The sequence below is a fragment of the Vicugna pacos genome, chromosome 3 (assembly GCF_048564905.1).
Source record: "Vicugna pacos chromosome 3, VicPac4, whole genome shotgun sequence".
Taxonomy (NCBI): Eukaryota; Metazoa; Chordata; class Mammalia; order Artiodactyla; family Camelidae; genus Vicugna; species Vicugna pacos.
This window is the reverse complement of record NC_132989.1, coordinates 90,668,239-90,686,225: the sequence shown is the minus strand read 5'-3', so window position 1 is coordinate 90,686,225 and position 17,987 is coordinate 90,668,239. Positions and strand designations below refer to the sequence as shown.

Here is a 17,987-nt window from a genome sequence, read left to right as displayed (position 1 = left end):
CCTTTTTTAACCTAACTAAAAATGTTCCCTTCCTGAACCCATCCTTTGTGATAAAGCTCCTCCCAACTCCTCCTAATATCTAGGCAAACCACTTGCAGCTTCACTGTCAATGCTCCTTGCCGCACCTTCATTTCTCACTGGAAAGTCATTAGCATCACTAAGGCAACTCAGGATGAGGCACACGCCTTCCAGCACCATTTGGTGAGATTCCACCTGTGTGTTTCTTAGTTACTTATGTGAGTGTTCTACCATTACTCACACCTTATTTTATCTCATTTTCTACCGGTCCTGGTGACCTGTACACATTCTCCTGACTTTACTGAACTCAAGTTTGTATGCATGATGCACCGTGAGGCCAAACAATACCCAAATACTGGAGTTGGGTGCAGAGAAGGGTTTGTTGCTGCCTAAGCAAGGAGAACAAGCGGCTCATGCTGAGCCCCCACCCCCATCCCACCCCTGATCCCCAACTCCCTGAGGGGTTTCAGCTAAGCATTTCGAAAGGCCAGCTGAAGGAGGAGCAGCCCAGGGTATGTGATCAGCTGTGCACAATTCTTTGGTTGATGGTGATCAATCCTTAGGTGCCAGAAGGTCTGGGGGCTATGAGCCCATCAAGTAGTTAATTTCTTCCATTTGGTGGTGGTTTTTAGCATCTGAAACACTCAGGAAATATCATGAGATACTATAATCTGGGTACTTTAGAGAGGAGCTATAGCAGAGGATATGGGGGCGGGGGAGGTCTGTCTAGAGAAGCTGCCCATAGGGTCCTGCTCAGTTACAATTCCCCCCTTTTCTTTGACACTTCTCAGTCGTTGAGGAGAGCAGGTGTTGGATAAGAAGGGGAATGATGTTTGCATAGAGAGGTTACCCATAAACTCAGCAGAGGAACTCGGTTTCAATCTCCAATCCTCTTTCATCCTTCTCCAATCTTTCAGGCAATGGGGTGACAACTGCTCTGGCTACTTCCTGATGAAACGGGGTATAGTCCTACCTCAATTTGGGGAATGGACACCAAGTTGGAAATATTCCCAAGTTCCAAGTTCTGAACCTGAGTCTTGTATGATTAAGAGTTCATTCTCTGAGGAATTCAAGAGACTAAGCCTGAAAACCAATCTGGAGTTGGTACTTTGGGGGGAACTTGTAGACACGTAGCCAGTTGTCTCCTTTGATCTGAGTAGGTTTTAACTTTTTTTTTTTAGTTGTTTTTTTTTTTTGTCTTTGGCGGGGGGAGGGAGGTAATTAGGTTTACTTATTTATTTTTGGAGGAGATACTGGGAATTGAACCCAGGACCTTGTGCATGCCAGGCATGCACTCTACCACTTGAGCTATACCCTCCCTCGGTTTTAACTTTTGATGTGGTATTAACATATATATGGTAAGAGCTATTGGCCACTAGGCATCTCCTTTTTTCTGCTAACATCTGATTTAAAGCAATTTTAGTGTATAGAAATTTAAGTTACAAGAGGAGGCCCTGAGGTCATAAGATTGCAGCTGCCATCTGCCAGCAGACACTGCTCTGAGAATGGCTGATGGCATCCTGAGTGTGACACAGCTCAGAAAATTCACGTTTGACAATACAGGAACATGTCTGAAATCATGTCCACAATGGCTACCTAGTTTTACCTTGGATTTCTGAATCACAGCTACTCCATTTTGACTTTCAAATGCATTCCTCTCCTCCAGGCCAAAGCAGATGTACAGTGCATGTCCAAAAGGCCATAAAACAGGCCACTTGGTCAGTAAAGTTCAAGTCAAACCACGCGTAGGCCAGAATGACTTCTGCATACCTCAGTACGTGTAGATGTTTCCATCATTTCCCTTTTTGATTACAAATCTTTCAATAGAAACATTAATGAGCAAAATATCTGTCCCTCAATGCTAGAGTGGTAGCTCCTGCCCCAGGTTTAGACCATGTGCCTTGCTGCTAGGCCCCATTTTATTTGCCTAGTTACCCACACTGGGAGAGAACTAATCAGATACTGTGAACAGGCTCAGAGGTATGTTAATGGAGAAACACTTTATAGACCATACATTTTATCGCTTATACCCAGTTGTTACACAAGCATTGTATATGTGCTTTTAGCAATATTCTTAAGGCAAGCATTGTTATACATTGTAAGTAGTTAGATTCTATCAACTCTGTTAGAGAATTCTCTTTCTATTCTAAACATAAGGGCAATATTGATAGGGAGACAAGCATTTGGTAACCAGTTTAATTAAAAAATGTAGATCAAAAGCCAGCAATATCTCAGACAAAACCAAAAAACTACAACCACATTCATTAGTTCACCCAACCCTATGCAGCCAATCCCCCTTGTGAACAGTTCCGTGAAATCAGTCTCCACTAGACCTCTTAAATATCTTACCCAGCTCAGCAGTATGATCTAAAAGAAACCAGCACCTGTCAGAAGGTCTCCTTTACAAATCCTCTTGAAGATGAGGCAGTCCTGCAAAGCATCAACTTAACTGTCTATAACTGACAAAAGACCCCAAAGGGCAAGACAAAAGATCCAATCACAATGTCCTTGACAAAGCAGCTTAGTCAAGTTGCTGTGACATACAACATTCTAAGAAAACAACCAGAATTATGACTGATGGCATTATCCCAGGACACACCCAAATTTCAGAAACTCTATATAATTTCTAGAACGGCTATGTTAATAACATTTATCCATACCATATAATCTGAGGAGGCTTATCATTTATTTGACAATGCTTCCCATGTAATTTAACATACCAGCCAAACCTAGTTAGTTTAATATTTTCTATGAGATGCCTTCGGGGCCTTCTGAAGCATCTGAAAGTTAGTTGAAGTCCCAAGAACTTGAATTAGAATTTGATAGAAATTTTGTTAAAAATAGCAAAGAGTTTTCATACAATCTGTTATCAGAAGCATTCTAAGTAAACTTGTTCTCTAAACAGAGAAAATCCAATTCTAGTCCTGAAAAAGCCTACCTTTAATAACAAAATCCATTCAGCCAATTAAGTTCAATCTAATCTCAGTCCAACCATACCCAGAATTCCTTTTTGAAAGTCTCCCTTTCTGCAAACTTTGCACAACTTCTTGTATCCATAATTAGTTTGCCTCTTGTTTTTCCACAATCAAGAAAAAACAAGCTCTAGAACCAAATCTTTTTCTTTAACAAAATGCAATTCCATTCCTCATTTTTTTTAAGGCGTTGAACTTTATTTTTTGTTATCTGCAAATTCCGAACTCACAATTTATCCCTCCACCCTCCTTAACCCATTTCTCATTTTTTCTTACTCAAAACATATATCCTACTTCCCTACTGTTTACTGAAATATTTCCTTTATTATTTTAATAATTTTAATTAACATTTTAAAATTAGAACCCTCACCTCTTAAAAATCTTAATTTCCAGTGACTGTTTCAGTATCTTATTTTGTTTGGGAATGACCTAACTATTCAGTAAACTTCCATCATTTATCTTAATTTAGCACAACTCTAAAATTTCAAGTTACCAAATATCTGAAGAGCTCATTTTCAAGTAGATATTCCTAAAACAATTGTTTCTAAAGCATTTACCCAAAAGCTCTTATCTCACTTGCATTTACTTCACCTGTAAGAATTTCATCATACCAAGTTAAATCTTTTTCTTTCCGCTGACAAACTCTGCAACATACATGAACTTACTGACCTTCAGTAAACCTAGGTACAGTGAAAGACATGTTTGTATTGATTATACTAATAAGCTTAAGCTAGTTTTATATCAGATATCAATTCAATATTGACTATTTCCCAGATCACATAAGACTGAAATTTATTCTGTCTAGCTTCTTTTATACTTAGAAGTATTTAATTTGTAAGCACCTTCTTTTAAGTCAATTAAATAGAGCTCATTTACAAGTTAATTTTTTATGTAAAAGCAGACAGAACCAGAGATCTCAGTTTTTCCACTTGAGTTTTAAGAAAATCTTTTTTTTTTTTCCTTAAGAGCCCAGGCACATCTCAAAGGCACAGGAAGAGAAATGCATATCCCTCCTCTTAACTGCTTTTTATCAACCTCAACCGTCTTATCTATTTTCAGGGATTTTTTTTCCAATTCCCAAATATCCACTAGACAATTTTATATATATATATATTATTCACATTCATGTGCCTCACTTTCAGCAAAACCAGGAAGAGAGAACAGGATTTGGACTCATGTACCAAGATACACACCCCACCCCCACCCAGATAAAAGCCAAACTGCAAAAAAACCCATTTGATATAATAGGAGAGCCATTAGTGGCCATTGTTCAAATCTCAGGGAGTGCTGAGCCCACACAGTGTTACAATTTAAAAAAAATCTTTTTCTTTTATTAATGGAAGCACAGCTGAAGATCTCCCAGTTTTGCAGAATATACCCTAGGGGGACTATAAGATGGAACAGAGCTCTGATTATCTGTACTTAATTATTCACAGCCAATGTTATCAAATATCAAGCAAACAATTCAAAATAGTCTCTCAGGATCACAGCTCCCTAGCCTCAGAGAGAGACATTCCCAACCAATGCCCCGTCAGTCCGAAAGGGGAGAACCCCAAGCATGTCCCATCAGAGATGAAGGTGAATGAAAGACCCAGGCTAGAAGGGGAAAATTTCCACCAACACAATAGGGAGGGACATCCTGGTGTTGTCACACACAAGCCCGTTACTCACCAAAGACATTTCAACTGGCCTGTGCAAGTACTGATACACACACACACAAACATGGTCCCCCAAACAAAAGATCAGATCAGCCTGAAATATAGCCCCGAAATTCCACCTTCACGCCCAGACAGAGACTTCCAGAGTGGTCTAGCTCCTGAAGGAGAACCAGACCCAGAGTGGCTCACTGCCCAGAAAGGAATGAGCCCAGATAGAGTGGAGAGAATTCCCAGCCTGAGCAAGCTGGAGCCACTCACCCCTAGGCGACACAATGTGGAGCTCCGTACAGTTCTCGGCTCCAAACAGCCTTGTGCCCTGGCGGGGGCAGCAGCTGTCAGGGAGAGCCCCTCCCCGTTCCCTGGAGCAAAGTGAGCTCTGGTAGCTGCCCGAGACCCAGGGAGAGGGCTGCCATGGGCACAGACTTCTAGGCAGGCTTCACTAAAATTGTTATCAAATGCAAGTCCGTGTGCTTGATGCACAGTGGGGCCAGACAATACCAAAACATTGGAGTTTGGAACAGAGAAAGGTTTACTGCAGGGCTGAGCAAGGAAAATGAGTGGCTCTGCCCAAAAAAGCCCCAAACTCTCTGAAGGGTTTTAGCTGAGCATTTTGAAAGGCCAGCTGAGGGAGGAGCGGCCCAGGGTGTGTGATCAGCTGTGCACAATTCTCTGATTGGTTGATCTCTGATTGGTGATCAATCCTTAGGTGCCAGAAGGTCTGGGGGCTACGTGCTCATGATCATCAAGTAGTTAATTCCTTCCATTTGGTGGTGGTTTTAGGCATCTGAAACACTCAGGAAATATGCGTGAGATACTATTACCCAGGTACTTCAGAGAGGAGCTACAGCAGAGGAGATGGGAGAGAGATCTGTCTGGGGAAGCCCCCCATAGTCCTGCTCAGTTACACCTTTCCTTCCTCCAACACAACGGATTTCCCCTCTTAAATAGCACTGCCCGCTCAACAGTCAATGGGTATTGACATCTCAGCTGGCTGTACCCGTTAGAATAGCTGTGTGTTTTGGTGGAAAAGAGCCAGGTTTTTTATACCTTTGCTCAACAAATATTTAATTAAGCACTTATTGTGTCCGAGATAACTGTTTAGAGTTCTGGATATATAGTCTAGTCTGTGATTTGTCTGTTGGTTTTCTTAATGTTATCTTTAGATACCCAGAAATTTTAAATTCTGATGAAACTGAACTTAAAATTTTTTTTTTCCCTATCATGGTTTGTACTTTCTGTATCCAACCCAAAAAACTTGCCCTACTTCAAGGTCCTGGAGATATTCTCCTGTGTATACTTCTAGAAACTTCATGGTCCTAAGGTTTTATGTTTAAGTCATGACCCATCTCAGATTAATTTTTGTGTATAGTGTGAAATAAAGGTCAAGTTTCAACTTTTATTTACACAGACACTCCGTAGATCCAGCATCATTTGTTAAAAAAGACTTCCCTTTCCCCACCGAATTGGCTTGGTGCCTTGGTGGAAAATCAGTCGACTCTATATGTAGATCAATTCCTGGACTTCTTATTTTGATCTATTGGTCTAACCTTACACACTGTCTCGATTACTGTAGCTCTTAAGAATATAGTGTAAGTCAAATATGATCACTACACTTAGGGAGCTTACAATCTGATGAGAGAGAAGTCATAATTGTACATAGAGGTGGAGACTATCACAGTGCTAGCCACAAACGCAGAAAGTACAAAAGAGAACTTCACCTGGATTAGGTGGTTGGGTGCAGAAGCTGCCTGAGGGAGGTAACACCTAACATGATCCTTAAGGGATCGGTAGGATTTTGTGGAAGGGAGGACCAGGCATGGTGCCCTCAAGAGCAGTTTGGCTGGAGTGGACTGAGTGAGGTGGAGATTGGAAGAGACGACTCAAAGATGAAGGGGACCACATCGGACAGGACTTGAAGTCCATTTTAAGAGTCTTGGATTTTACTCTGAGTGAGAAGGGAAGCCATTGAAAGGGTTTTCAGTAGAGAAGTGACATGATCTGAGATCTTTTAGAAGGATCTTCTAGATGCTTTGTTTGAAACAGACAAATGTTGGTTTGGGGCTGGTGGAGGCCAGGTAAGACAGAAGCTCTGAGACCAGCTAGAGGAACTATAACTAGAAAATAATCAAAACCCAATGGTGGCTTGGACTCAGTGGTAATAATGGGATGATTGTGGTTTAGGCAATAATGGGATAAAGTGACCATGTTCTGGATATATTTTGGAAGTAGAGGCAATAAGACTTGCTGACAGACTGAACATGAGATATAAGATAAAAAGAGGAGTCAAGGGTTTCGGCTTCAGCTGGGAGGATGTGTTGCCAGCTACAACTATGTGAGAGGAGAAAGTCTGGAGAAGAAAACCAGTAGCTTGGTCTTCCTACTTTAGTGTAAATATGAGCGATTACGACCCAAAGTACAAGTAATTTCCCCCACAGAGAAGCTAGGTGGTAACAAGAGTAAAGATAAAGTTGTCATGTGAGCCGTTGAGCCCAGTGTGAGCAGCACTGTCCCAGGTGGTGGGGGATGTGTCAGAATGGACGTGGGCCTGGCCGTCAGGGAGAGCTGTGAGGAGGCCTGATTCTCACAAAACAAAATGGAAGAAATATGACGTCAAGGACCAGATGCTGGGATACCCATTTCAAGCGCCATAGGATAGTTCCACTGTAGTCAGGAGTAATCAAAGAAGGAAATGGGGGAGGAGCCATCTTCACAGGCTAGGGAAAACTTAGGAAAAAGGGCAAAATTGTGGGAATAAGCAGGAGCCACTTAGGACACAGATATTCCAAGCCTGGCTGGAAGAGTTGTCAGAAGGATTAGAAAATTTGGTTCCTAGCACATAGTAGACACTTGATAAAGGACAGCTGATAGGGGTTGTAATACTGGAGAAGTGGATAAGGATAAAACTTTGTGTCTGACTCTCTCGAGTCCAGCCCCACCCCTATGTCAACACCTTTGCCCTGTTTCCTTTACTGGGCTAACTTCTAATACTTCTATTTGAAGACCTTCAAATCTGGCCTTCTAAATTGTTTGTGAAGGGGAAAAGGAATTGGACTATCATATTTTAGCACATCCATGCAGGTCTATGGGTTTTCAATCTGCTCATTCATGTGAATATTATAGAGGTCCAGAAGGGGGCAATGTGACACTTGGACTTCAGTAAGGTTTTATTTCATTTTTTCACAAATGTTTTGGATTTCATCTTCTATTATTAAAACCCAAAGCTCAGGTCAGGGCTGGAATGATCCATAGATGTCATGGGGTCCAAGACTCCCACTTGCCAATTCTGTCCCACCCACCCTCCTATCCCCCCCCACCAGTTGTCATGCATTAATTCAAAATATATTCTTCCAGACTTTTTCTGTGAATATACAAATGTACTTGTGTGTGTGGTCTGTCCCAACACCTAATAGTGACTCCAGAATTTCTATACAGCTGGGTCTTGGGGTAGTAATATGACTGGAAAAGGTGTGCGCCTCTGTGTTTACATGGCCCTTTACATTCAAGAAAATATGACTAATCCATATCAAAGTATGGGTGAATCTGCTGGAGAACTGGGTGATGGGAGAACTAAAGCCTACACAAGCCGCCTCTTGGTTCAGTCCCTGAAAGCAACATATATTGAATCATTTCTCTTATGCCAGTAGTTTGAAATGCCATCTCTATTACATGTTATATTTCCATATCTGTAAAGATGTTTAAAAATTCTCTATTCTGTTCATTCAAATCACTATCGCACCCTGACACTTGCTCACTTTTTATATTTAGTAACCTCTCTCTTGTCCCCTGACACTACCACCCCCCACTTACTTCCACTGAGGTTTCAAATCCACTTGAATTTTTAACGATGGTGAAAGTAAGAGCTTTTGTTCTGTGTCCGCCTCCATGACCATAGCCCTCCGGCCGCCTACCATGGATGACTTTCTTGCGTTCTGCTCAAGTAGAAAGGACATCTTTTCTGACATCCCTTCTGGCCATCACTCAAGCACTTTTCCTGTTTCTTAGTGAACACACTACATTAGAGTTGAGGAAAGTTATAAGGCAGCAAAAGAGCAGTTTCTGCTTTGACTTGCAAACGTTCTTAATCCTCTAAAAATAAACCACGAGCTGCAAATAGGCATGAGTGTTCCTTCTCAAATAAGTTACTTCTGAAGAGATGAAGGATACATTTTGTTTTTCTGCTCAGGGCTACCTGCTTGTGATTCAATCCATAATTTCATTCTGTATCTTAGTGCCATTCCTTATTTGTTTGGAGGCGGACATGTTCCCTCAGAGAAGCTGGGAAGAATTGTGTTTTGGAAATGAATTACAACTGAAATTCAGATCTTTATGGGGCCTGAGTTTCTGCCATGTCTCTACTAGAACATGATCTCATTCTCTTCCTCATGTGTTTGAAATTCCTGGTTTCACATGTTGTAAGGTTAACTTAAAGTCTCCATGCTCATGGAGCTAATAGTCAAGATATCAAGGGCAACTTTCTTAATTTCAGTCAGCCTAGGTTTTGTTTTTCATTTTAATCTGTAAAAAGGAAATGACAGTCCCTCACCTTGTAGGATTGGGACTCATTCATCCATTCACCAGGCATTATCGCTTGTTGTAAAATACTTAGCATTTTTAAATTACAAATACGACATTTTTTAATCTAGTAAATTTTAACAGTTTTTTTAAATTGCATTATAGAAAAATTTAATACAGATAAAAAAAAGTCACAAAGAACGTTATAAACCTCCATGTGCTCATCATTCAGCTTCAAAAATGATCAGTTCATGGGCCAATCTTGTTTCACTTAAATTCCAATCATTTTCTCCACTTCTCATTATTTTGAAACAAATTCCAGACATGTTGGTCTATCTAACAATCATTTTTAAAGATTAATGTTTGTGCTATTTAAAACTTAATTAAACCTTTTTAAGAATTTTAAGCTGCATTTATAATTTAATCTATTTCATTTCCTTTTTAAAGTACTTTATTTGATTAACAAAAAACTTCCAAAATACTAGTAATTCTTTTTAAAATAATTCTTACAAATATAATGATAAGCAAATGAACAGGGTAAACCTTAAGTTCTCTTAAATATGTTCCAGTGCTGTTTACAAACAATAAAATTTCAACTTAAAACCACCAGTCTTAATCAATTATTCAATTCTTCATTTTAAATTAGAATCACATAACTATTTTGTTACTTTATTATGCCAGATTTTCTTCACATTACAAGAATATAAAACACAAGTTCCGTACCGGTTCATGAAAACAAAAATATTAACACTTTGGGATTTGAGTCTCAAACATTTCTGTTTTTACCGCTAATCTTCCCAAGGTTAAAAGATACTCAATCACTAAGAAACTGTGTCATCCTAGACCTCACAGAGGTGGGTGATTCCACTCATTTGGCTGCATTTGTGGGTTAACTCAACTGATCTGTTTTCTGTTTCATTCTACACTGAATTGTTATCGTAATCTTTCCCTTGGGATGCACATTTTTACAGATATTTGACAGTTAACTGAGTATTTTATAGCTTTGTCTAACTCAGAAGTCAGAGTTTTAAGAAAATCCCAATGAGAGAAAGGTATTCTGTAGGAATGAATTAGATGGTCAAATAAACTTAGAGAATATTGAATTATCAACAAACAAACAAAAACCAGATTTTTATTTGTTTGTGTGTGTTTTAAATACCACAAGATCGTAAGGTAGTAATGAAAAGATCTAAGAAGGGTGTAATATGCACCATTCCCAGGTGTATTTGACAGTGAATTTATGAACTGCCCTCTCCTTTTTTTTTTTTTTTTTCCTGATGATGTCCAAAAAACTTAGAGAAGAATCTGCAAATGAGCAACCTGATGGCCAAATCTGGCCTGATAGTTCAGTTTCACTTGGCCACATTGTGTCTTTAAAATATTTAATTTTAAAATATTTAAAAATTGAGAGAGTTGACCAAACATTCATTGACTTCCAGTTGCTTTTAAAGAATTAAAAGCCTTGGCCAAAGTACGCCTGCATTCCACCATGGCTGTCCTGGCTGACGCTGAGCCTGGGTTGCCTCCTTATGCTGGGCGTGGGGGCTGCACTCAGCCCCACTGAACACCTGCCTGGCCCTCCTGGGCATTTGAGTCCGTGACCTTGACAGTCAACAGGACCTCAAGCATAGTAGAGCTCAGCGTGGGAAGACCTGATGTAAGCCCGGCAGCCTGGGTGGACTGACCATGGATGGTGAATGCAGGTGGAATGCGGGAGCCCTGGGCCTAATGGCTGGGAAAGTACTATGCGATCAAGCCGGGTGAGAGGGAGTGTCAAGGAGCCACACTGCTGTTCAGCGCAAGGGAGGAACCAGTTCACATAAATTTTCCATTTGCTTCAAAATTTCCCAATTGCCACCACTCCCCACTCCCCTCCCATGGGGATCTTGTGTATTGAATAAAGAGCTAAGGCCAAAAACTAATAAGGTGCAAATAATTTTTAAGTGTTAAAAATAGATTTTCAAATGAAGCTTGTTTGCTAGTGATTTCCTCTGAGGGTGCACCACGTCTAAGATGGATTACATGGGCTTTGGCTGTGCTTGCATTGTGTTGCCACACATGGAGAAAACCCAGCTATTTTTCTAAGGAAACCAGCCGCTCATCTTGCCAGCTGAGAAAGAGGTTGTCTAAGAGCCTTGCCCAGAGGTTTTGTAACTTAAACTCAGACAAAGAGAAAAAAGACGAAATGGTTTTCTTTGATATTATTTTCACAGTGGTTTGCAAGTCAAGAAAGTAAATTACCAAGTAGGCTCTGTTTCCTTTAATCTTATTTAATGCATTGCTATGCAGCCACAGTAAGCTAATAATTAAGGACTATTCCTCCTCCTCTAGAGGTTTTGATCTACAGTGATGCAACTATTTTTGGCTGGTTGGGTTTCTAAGCTCTCTTTAATGTCCATAAAAATCGGTCAAAATCAAAAGGGCAGAGAGTAAAACAACAAACCATGCTTGTGTCTAAGAAAAGGGAGGATATCACCTGCAATTAGGTATGTCATAACTTCTGTTATAGGCTTATTTTCAACATGGTATAGCTTGATTTTTTAGGACACTACTGGAAAACAGTCAAAATATAAACTATTTATAGCAATCCCACAACCTGTAATCAGGATTTCTGTTTCCAGACATCTAAGACAATTTGTCTTTAGGGGAAAAAAATCCTGCAAAATAAAAATGAGTATTCACACTCAAACAGGATTTATCTTTCCAGTTGGATTTTTTTCTTCTACTTTTTTTTAATTCTATTGGAATATATGAGAATCGGAGTTTTTTCTCATTTATTACTAATCTTGAAACTTCTGAGATTTGTTGGCAATTCAAGTACAATAAAAGCTGTATGTCTTACTTCATTGGGAGCACAATAGTGTGATTCTGGGAACTCTAGTAATTAGATGTTGGACTCTCTGAACTGAATATCCGCTTTTCTTGTCTCTTTTTCTCTGTTGCTCAACTCTTCTTGATTTTTTTCCTTTACAACTCTTTAATTGAATTCCTTAATTTCAGTTTCTAAGAGAGCTCTTTCTTATTCTCTGAGGGGTTTTGTTTTGTTTCATTTTGTTTTTAACATTGTGTTTTAGTTTTCTGGATAAAATATTTTAGCTTTTGTCTTCTGCTTCCTGCATTGCTCTCTGTTTCCTTCAAGTTCCTTTCTGTCGTTACTGCTTTGATTGGGTATGATTTTGTTCCTTCATTTTGGAGCCTTTCTTCAGGTGTCTGATGCTTCTTGACTGGACGTTCATTCTAAGCAGAAGTTATTAAAATCTGACTGGAGCTCCTTGTCTGCAGGTGAAACCAGCCACCGGAGGACTGCATGGTAGGTGGTCAGGAGGCTTTCTATTGGAGAACCTCCAGATATTGATTTCAGAAGGTTTTTTTCTCTTTAACCAAAAGAGGAATCCCCTGCCTGGAAGACTGTACACTTGTTCCCCTTGATTCTGGAACTCAGAGTGCAGAGGTGCAGGAAGAAGGGAATGTGAGGGATCCCACAGCCCAGAGTCTGAGCTAGTGGACTGTCCTGTGCCCTGTGCTCCTGAGCTGGGCTGGGCGTGAGCAGAGAGAGTAACCACCTGGCTTTGAGGGGGGAAGGGGCTGGGGCTCTCACTGCCCCACATTCAAATAATCCCCATGTTTTTGGTCTGCTTCAATTCTCCAAATTTTGAGGTAGTGTGTCTCATAGAGTTTGAAGTCTTTTAAGTGTTCAGAAAGGTGCACCTCACTGGCGTGTCTTTATGTGGGAATTTAGGTTGCAGTTTTCTTCACCATCTCTGCTGAATTGTTCAGTTTGCTCTCCATCTCCCCAAAATGTATTGACATCTTGCATCTGCTGCGATTTCCTCCCTTCGGGTTTATGCCTTCATTCCCTCCTAATTCCTACTGTGGGGTTTTGGAAGGAAGTAAAGTTCAATGAAATCATAACATTCTGTATTTAACTAGAAGTCCCTAGTTATCTTTTGGTTTTTTTAAAAAGCAGTCTACTAGTATTAGAGAATTGTGGTAATTTCCCTGTATAACCAAAAGTAAAGCTAACTTCTTGTACGCCAATTGTAAAAGACGGCAGCACATTACGTGTCTTAAATTTTCTTTTTTAAAGGTAGATACATGCATATGGGGGAAAAATGTAAATCATATAAAAGAGTAAATAGCGAAAAGTACACTCCTTCCTCTCATTCCATTTCCCAGTCCAACAATTCCCCTCCCCAGATGCAGTAACTATTTTCTCAGATATACCTTCTTCTCTCTCATACTTCTGATATCACATTATGTGTACTCTTCTGACCTCTTAACAGTATATCTTGGATATTATAACTCATTCTTCTCCACAAGTACATAATAATCCATTATATATGTGTATGTATGTATTGTCATTTATTTAACTGGTCCCTCCTGATGGGCATTTAAACAGTGTCTGGTTTTTTCTACAAAACAATGCAGCAGTGACTATCTATCCGTCTTTATATTAGAACCATGTATACCTTGGTGAATGTGTGTATAGGATAAATTTTAGAAGTGAAATAGCTGAGGCAAATGATACATATGTATATTTGTACTTTAATAGCTATGGCCAAATTGACTTGCAAACAGTTGTTCCAATTTATATCCTCAGTAACAATAAATCAAAGTTACTGTTTCCTCTCTAACCAGTGCATTATCAAGTTTTTGTATTGTCTAACTTTAATTTGTAAAAAATCTAATTTCATTGTAATTTTTGTGTGTGTTTCTTTGGTTGTGAGATTGAGCATCTCTTCATACGGTATAAAACCATTGCATTTTCTGTGAAATGTCTGCTCATGTTCTTTATCATTTCTTTTGGGATATGGGTATTTTTCTTATTAATGTGTGAAAATTCCTTCTGTATTTAGAAAATTAAGTCTTTGTCTCTCACATGTGTTGGAAAGTTTTCTCTGCCAGTTTATCATTTACTTTGTTTTATTTGTTTCTGATGCTTTTTTGGCAAACTGAAATTTATAATTTTACCTTGTCAGATTTAATGTTTTATTTTATGGCCTTTTCTGAGATCATTAAAACATTTCTGATCTTTTTCTACTGTTTTATTGTTTTATTTATTTTACATTTACTTAGGTCAAATCATCTATTTGGAATTTATTTTGTGTGTGAGTGAGATACAGGTTCAATTTTTTTTTTTTTTTTTACCAATTGGCTTGCTAGCTCTCCCAGCAAGTTGCAATTCACTCTAATACAAACCCACAGCACCATTTGCAAAACTGTAAAAACTCTATTATCTGATCTACGCAGAAGATTAAACCATCTCTCTAGCCATTAAGTCAAGACAAGTGGTTCAAGGCCACTGTGTAGGAAATTTAATTTGTATGTGTAGGGTATATAATCCAGAATAGAGCCTGACCACCCTTGGCAATTGTGTCTGATCCCTCTCTCTGGGTCGAATTTCTCTGTCCTTCATCCTTCCTCCAGCAGAAGTAGGAACAGAGCAGGGCAACAGCCTCCTCTTTCCTGTCCTGATTTCTCTTTTTTCATCAACCCCATGCTTAACTGCAGTGACAATATAAGCAATCCTGTACCTAGCTGTATTACTGTGATGTCATCAATTCCCACTTCCAAGGCAGTCTCTCACGCTTTCACTCAGGTTTTCAGTTCAGAATGCTCAAGTCCAAAAATCAAGTTTCACACACATTTAACAAACACTTTCTTTGGGTAGGATGTCATGCTCTGTGCTGAGGGAGAGAGGAAGGGAAGGGACATACAGATGAATGGAACCCAGTTCCTACCTTCACAGAAAGGAGACATTTTGGAAATTGTACCAAGTGTGGTAGGACTCCAGAGAGGAAGGGCAGACATCTTACTGGAGGCTGCAGGAAAGAAAGTCATGCAGATATTCTAGCTGGGCAGTATTTCTTATCACTGAGGATGCCATAGACTTTTGCCCTCCAGTAACACTATCTTGTTTCTGAACCTTCAAAATGAGCTGCTGGGCCCGGAGGCTGACACCTGATCAGAAATACCTAGCACATAACCTAGGAGAAAACTTAGCTTGTGTCATAGAATGACACAGAAAGGAAGAGTGGGAGCAATGTGTGCAGCATAAGAGAACGTACTGTGTAAAGGAAATATAACACACTGTCATTTGAACCAGTGCAAGAACTTTTGAAAACTGGTATTAATAGGAAGTCTGCATCATCGTTACTGTTGTCTCATTATTTTAAAAGTCTGGCTTTAAATCAAGCCAAGGCAACATGCATATTTTCCTAAACATCAAGGAAGAGAAAAATTGTTTTGCTAGAAACGGAAATAGAAAAGTTATTTTGCTAGAAATATTTACAGGCTGTGAGGGCTTTTCTGAAATGTAGACCGAGGCATGTGTATGCATATTTTCTTCTTACTAAATCATACGTATTCAAGTATTTCCTACTGAGATGAGTCATAACTGAAATTTATAGAGTGCTTTTTTTAAATGTCTGATCATATTTATTTGTTACACTTAGCTAGCTGCTAGTTTCTAGTATTATAGAATCCTTTTAGATTGATGCTTACAAAGTGTCTTCGCATTCTTTATAAATCCCATACAGTACATTAGCAGGGGGTAATACATTTTCTTATTCTCTGTTCTTAGGATGAATCAGCACCCACCAAATTTTTGAGACAGCTCACGGCTTAGAGGAAGGCTCATCTAAATAAAGGCCGGCTAACGTGGCATTGCGGGGATTTAATCCGTCTCTGGCTGCCCGTGTGACCAGAAGGCTGATTTGCAAGTTTCTTCTTTCCTGGGGTCCAGATTATCCGGTCTCCAGGGCTCTGCGACTTGACAGCAAGAGAGGTGCAAAATGAATCCGGTCACAGATAAGCGCCCCCAGCAGGGACCTGGGGGCCTCCACGGGGCTTTTACACACCAAGGCGGAAGATTCTCTGGCCATCAAAGGAAATAGCAAACTGGAGCCTTTGTCCTGGGACGCAGCCTACCTACCACAGAGCATCAGCACTGCCGGCCAGAAAGTTCATGGAGCCTGATCAGGGAAGTGGCTATGGTACCTGGATGTGTGCCTGATTGTACAGTCAGAGCTGGGAGGGTCAATGTGAAAGGAGGTATGAAATGTCTCGAGGGAGGCAGGCCGCTTTGGGCTTGGCTGGGTAGGCTGTGCTGGCATTTGCCTCTGCCCTCCCCTGATTGAAGCCCAGAAAGAACTTTGCTCATCCAAGAGTCTTTGCCTGGCTCTCAAGGACGCAGGGCTGTGGCAGCCCCTAGTCCCCATCTCCCACCGACCTGGCCGCTTCCTCGCCTCCCCAGCCTGCCCTAGTCGTGCCTCTTTGCTGAGATGGAGACGTGAGCCTGCGGTGGACGATGACTGCCGTGTATGTGAATGGAGGCGGCCTGGTGAAACCCCACTATGCCAGGTGGGACCGGCGGGAGAGCGTGGAGAGTGGCTGTCAGGCGGAGTGCAACCCGGAGGATGAGGACGGACAGCCGCGCCGGCTGACGCCCTTCGAGAAGCTGACACAGGACATGTCCCAGGACGAGAAGGTGGTGAGGGAGATCACTTTGGGGAAACGGATCGGCTTCTACCGCATCCGAGGGGAAATCGGAAGTGGGAACTTTTCCCAAGTCAAGCTCGGGATTCACTCCCTGACCAAAGGTAGGATCTGACCTCCAAGGAGGATGCGCGTGGTATCAGGACCTCGGTCAGGGGCGGGTTCGGAGTCCAGGGCCAGGGAAGCAAGTGAGGCAACATCACGGAGCCCCTGCTAAGTGCCAGCCCTGAGCCAGACACCGCCCACTGTTACCTCAGTTCATTTTCACAGTGATGATGTGAGCTCAATATTTTTATTTTCACTTGATAGATAAGGAAACTAAGATCTAAAGAAGTGAAATGTGGCTTTAGCAGTTTAATCTTAGATAATTTTGACTCCAAAAACTTTCCCCATATGCCATGCAGTTGAATGCACTCAAACACTGAGGGCAGTCTGTCCTCTCCAATTACACCCTGGAGTAGAGTGGAGTATGGCTTGGTTCCAAGGCCACTCACAGTCCAAGTCCTTATTTATAACTTCTGTTTGTGTTGTGTGTCAACACATAGGGGCATAGGGGACCTGCCAGATCACCTATGTCAGTGGATGGCGGGGTCTAGCCTCTCTTCCTTACCTGAGGCCACTGCTTCTCTTCCGTTTGGGAAAAGGGACTTGATCTCAGGACTGTGCCTGCTTCAGTCTGCTCTGTACTAGTTCTCATTGCTGACTGGCTGCTTGCTTTCTACCAGAGACCCACTCTTGCTTGGCCTCTGGTCACTCTGGATCCTAGACCAGCAATGCCCACTGCTCTGGCCTCAGAGGGTTGCTGTGCAGAGAACCCAGTAGCCTTTTGCTGACCCAGCCCATGTGAGCACTTCTCCAAGTTCCCTCTAAATTAGCTAAGCTGGGAGATTATCATGAGGGCGTTACAAGCCAGAAAAAGATCACTTGCAACTTGGTATAATCCACTGACTCTTTAAAGCCCAGGGGCCCTACCTTCTCCCTGAGAGTCCCCTACAGACAGTTTCTCTCCTTGGAGCCAGGCTGCCACTGGGTCTGCAAGGCTGCTCTTTCTTACATTAGAGCTTTGTTTTCTTTTCTTCTCCCATCTCCAACCCCATGCCCCTCTCCTCCCTGTTTTTGGCCCCTACAGAGAAAGCACCACACCCCCTACCACCACCACCACCATCACCACCACACCCACACCCACACACACACGCAAGTCATTGGTGCTCCCCAGTCCCCTTCTCTCTGGCTCTGGGCCTGAGTGTCTGGATTCATGTCTTCACATCTCAGCTACTCACCTGACCTACTGGGTAAATTACAGCACTGCGATGAGCCTCAGATTCCGCAC

General features: G+C 41.3%; 1 protein-coding gene across 3 annotated transcripts in view; it reads left to right on the top strand.

The window, feature by feature from the left end:
• NIM1K (NIM1 serine/threonine protein kinase) overlaps positions 1–17,987 on the top strand; it is a 58,769-nt gene that overhangs the window by 23,223 nt on the left and 17,559 nt on the right. The window contains exons 3-4 of one of the 3 annotated variants that reach the window (XM_072958717.1): positions 12,367–12,470; positions 15,744–16,761. In XM_072958717.1, the coding sequence (XP_072814818.1) occupies positions 16,470–16,761 (292 nt within the window). In that variant the 5' untranslated portion in view covers positions 12,367–12,470; positions 15,744–16,469. Of the gene's footprint in view, positions 1–12,355; positions 12,471–15,743; positions 16,762–17,987 lie in introns of all 3 variants that reach the window. The other 2 variants (XM_072958716.1, XM_006207697.4) reach the window with 2 other exon arrangements.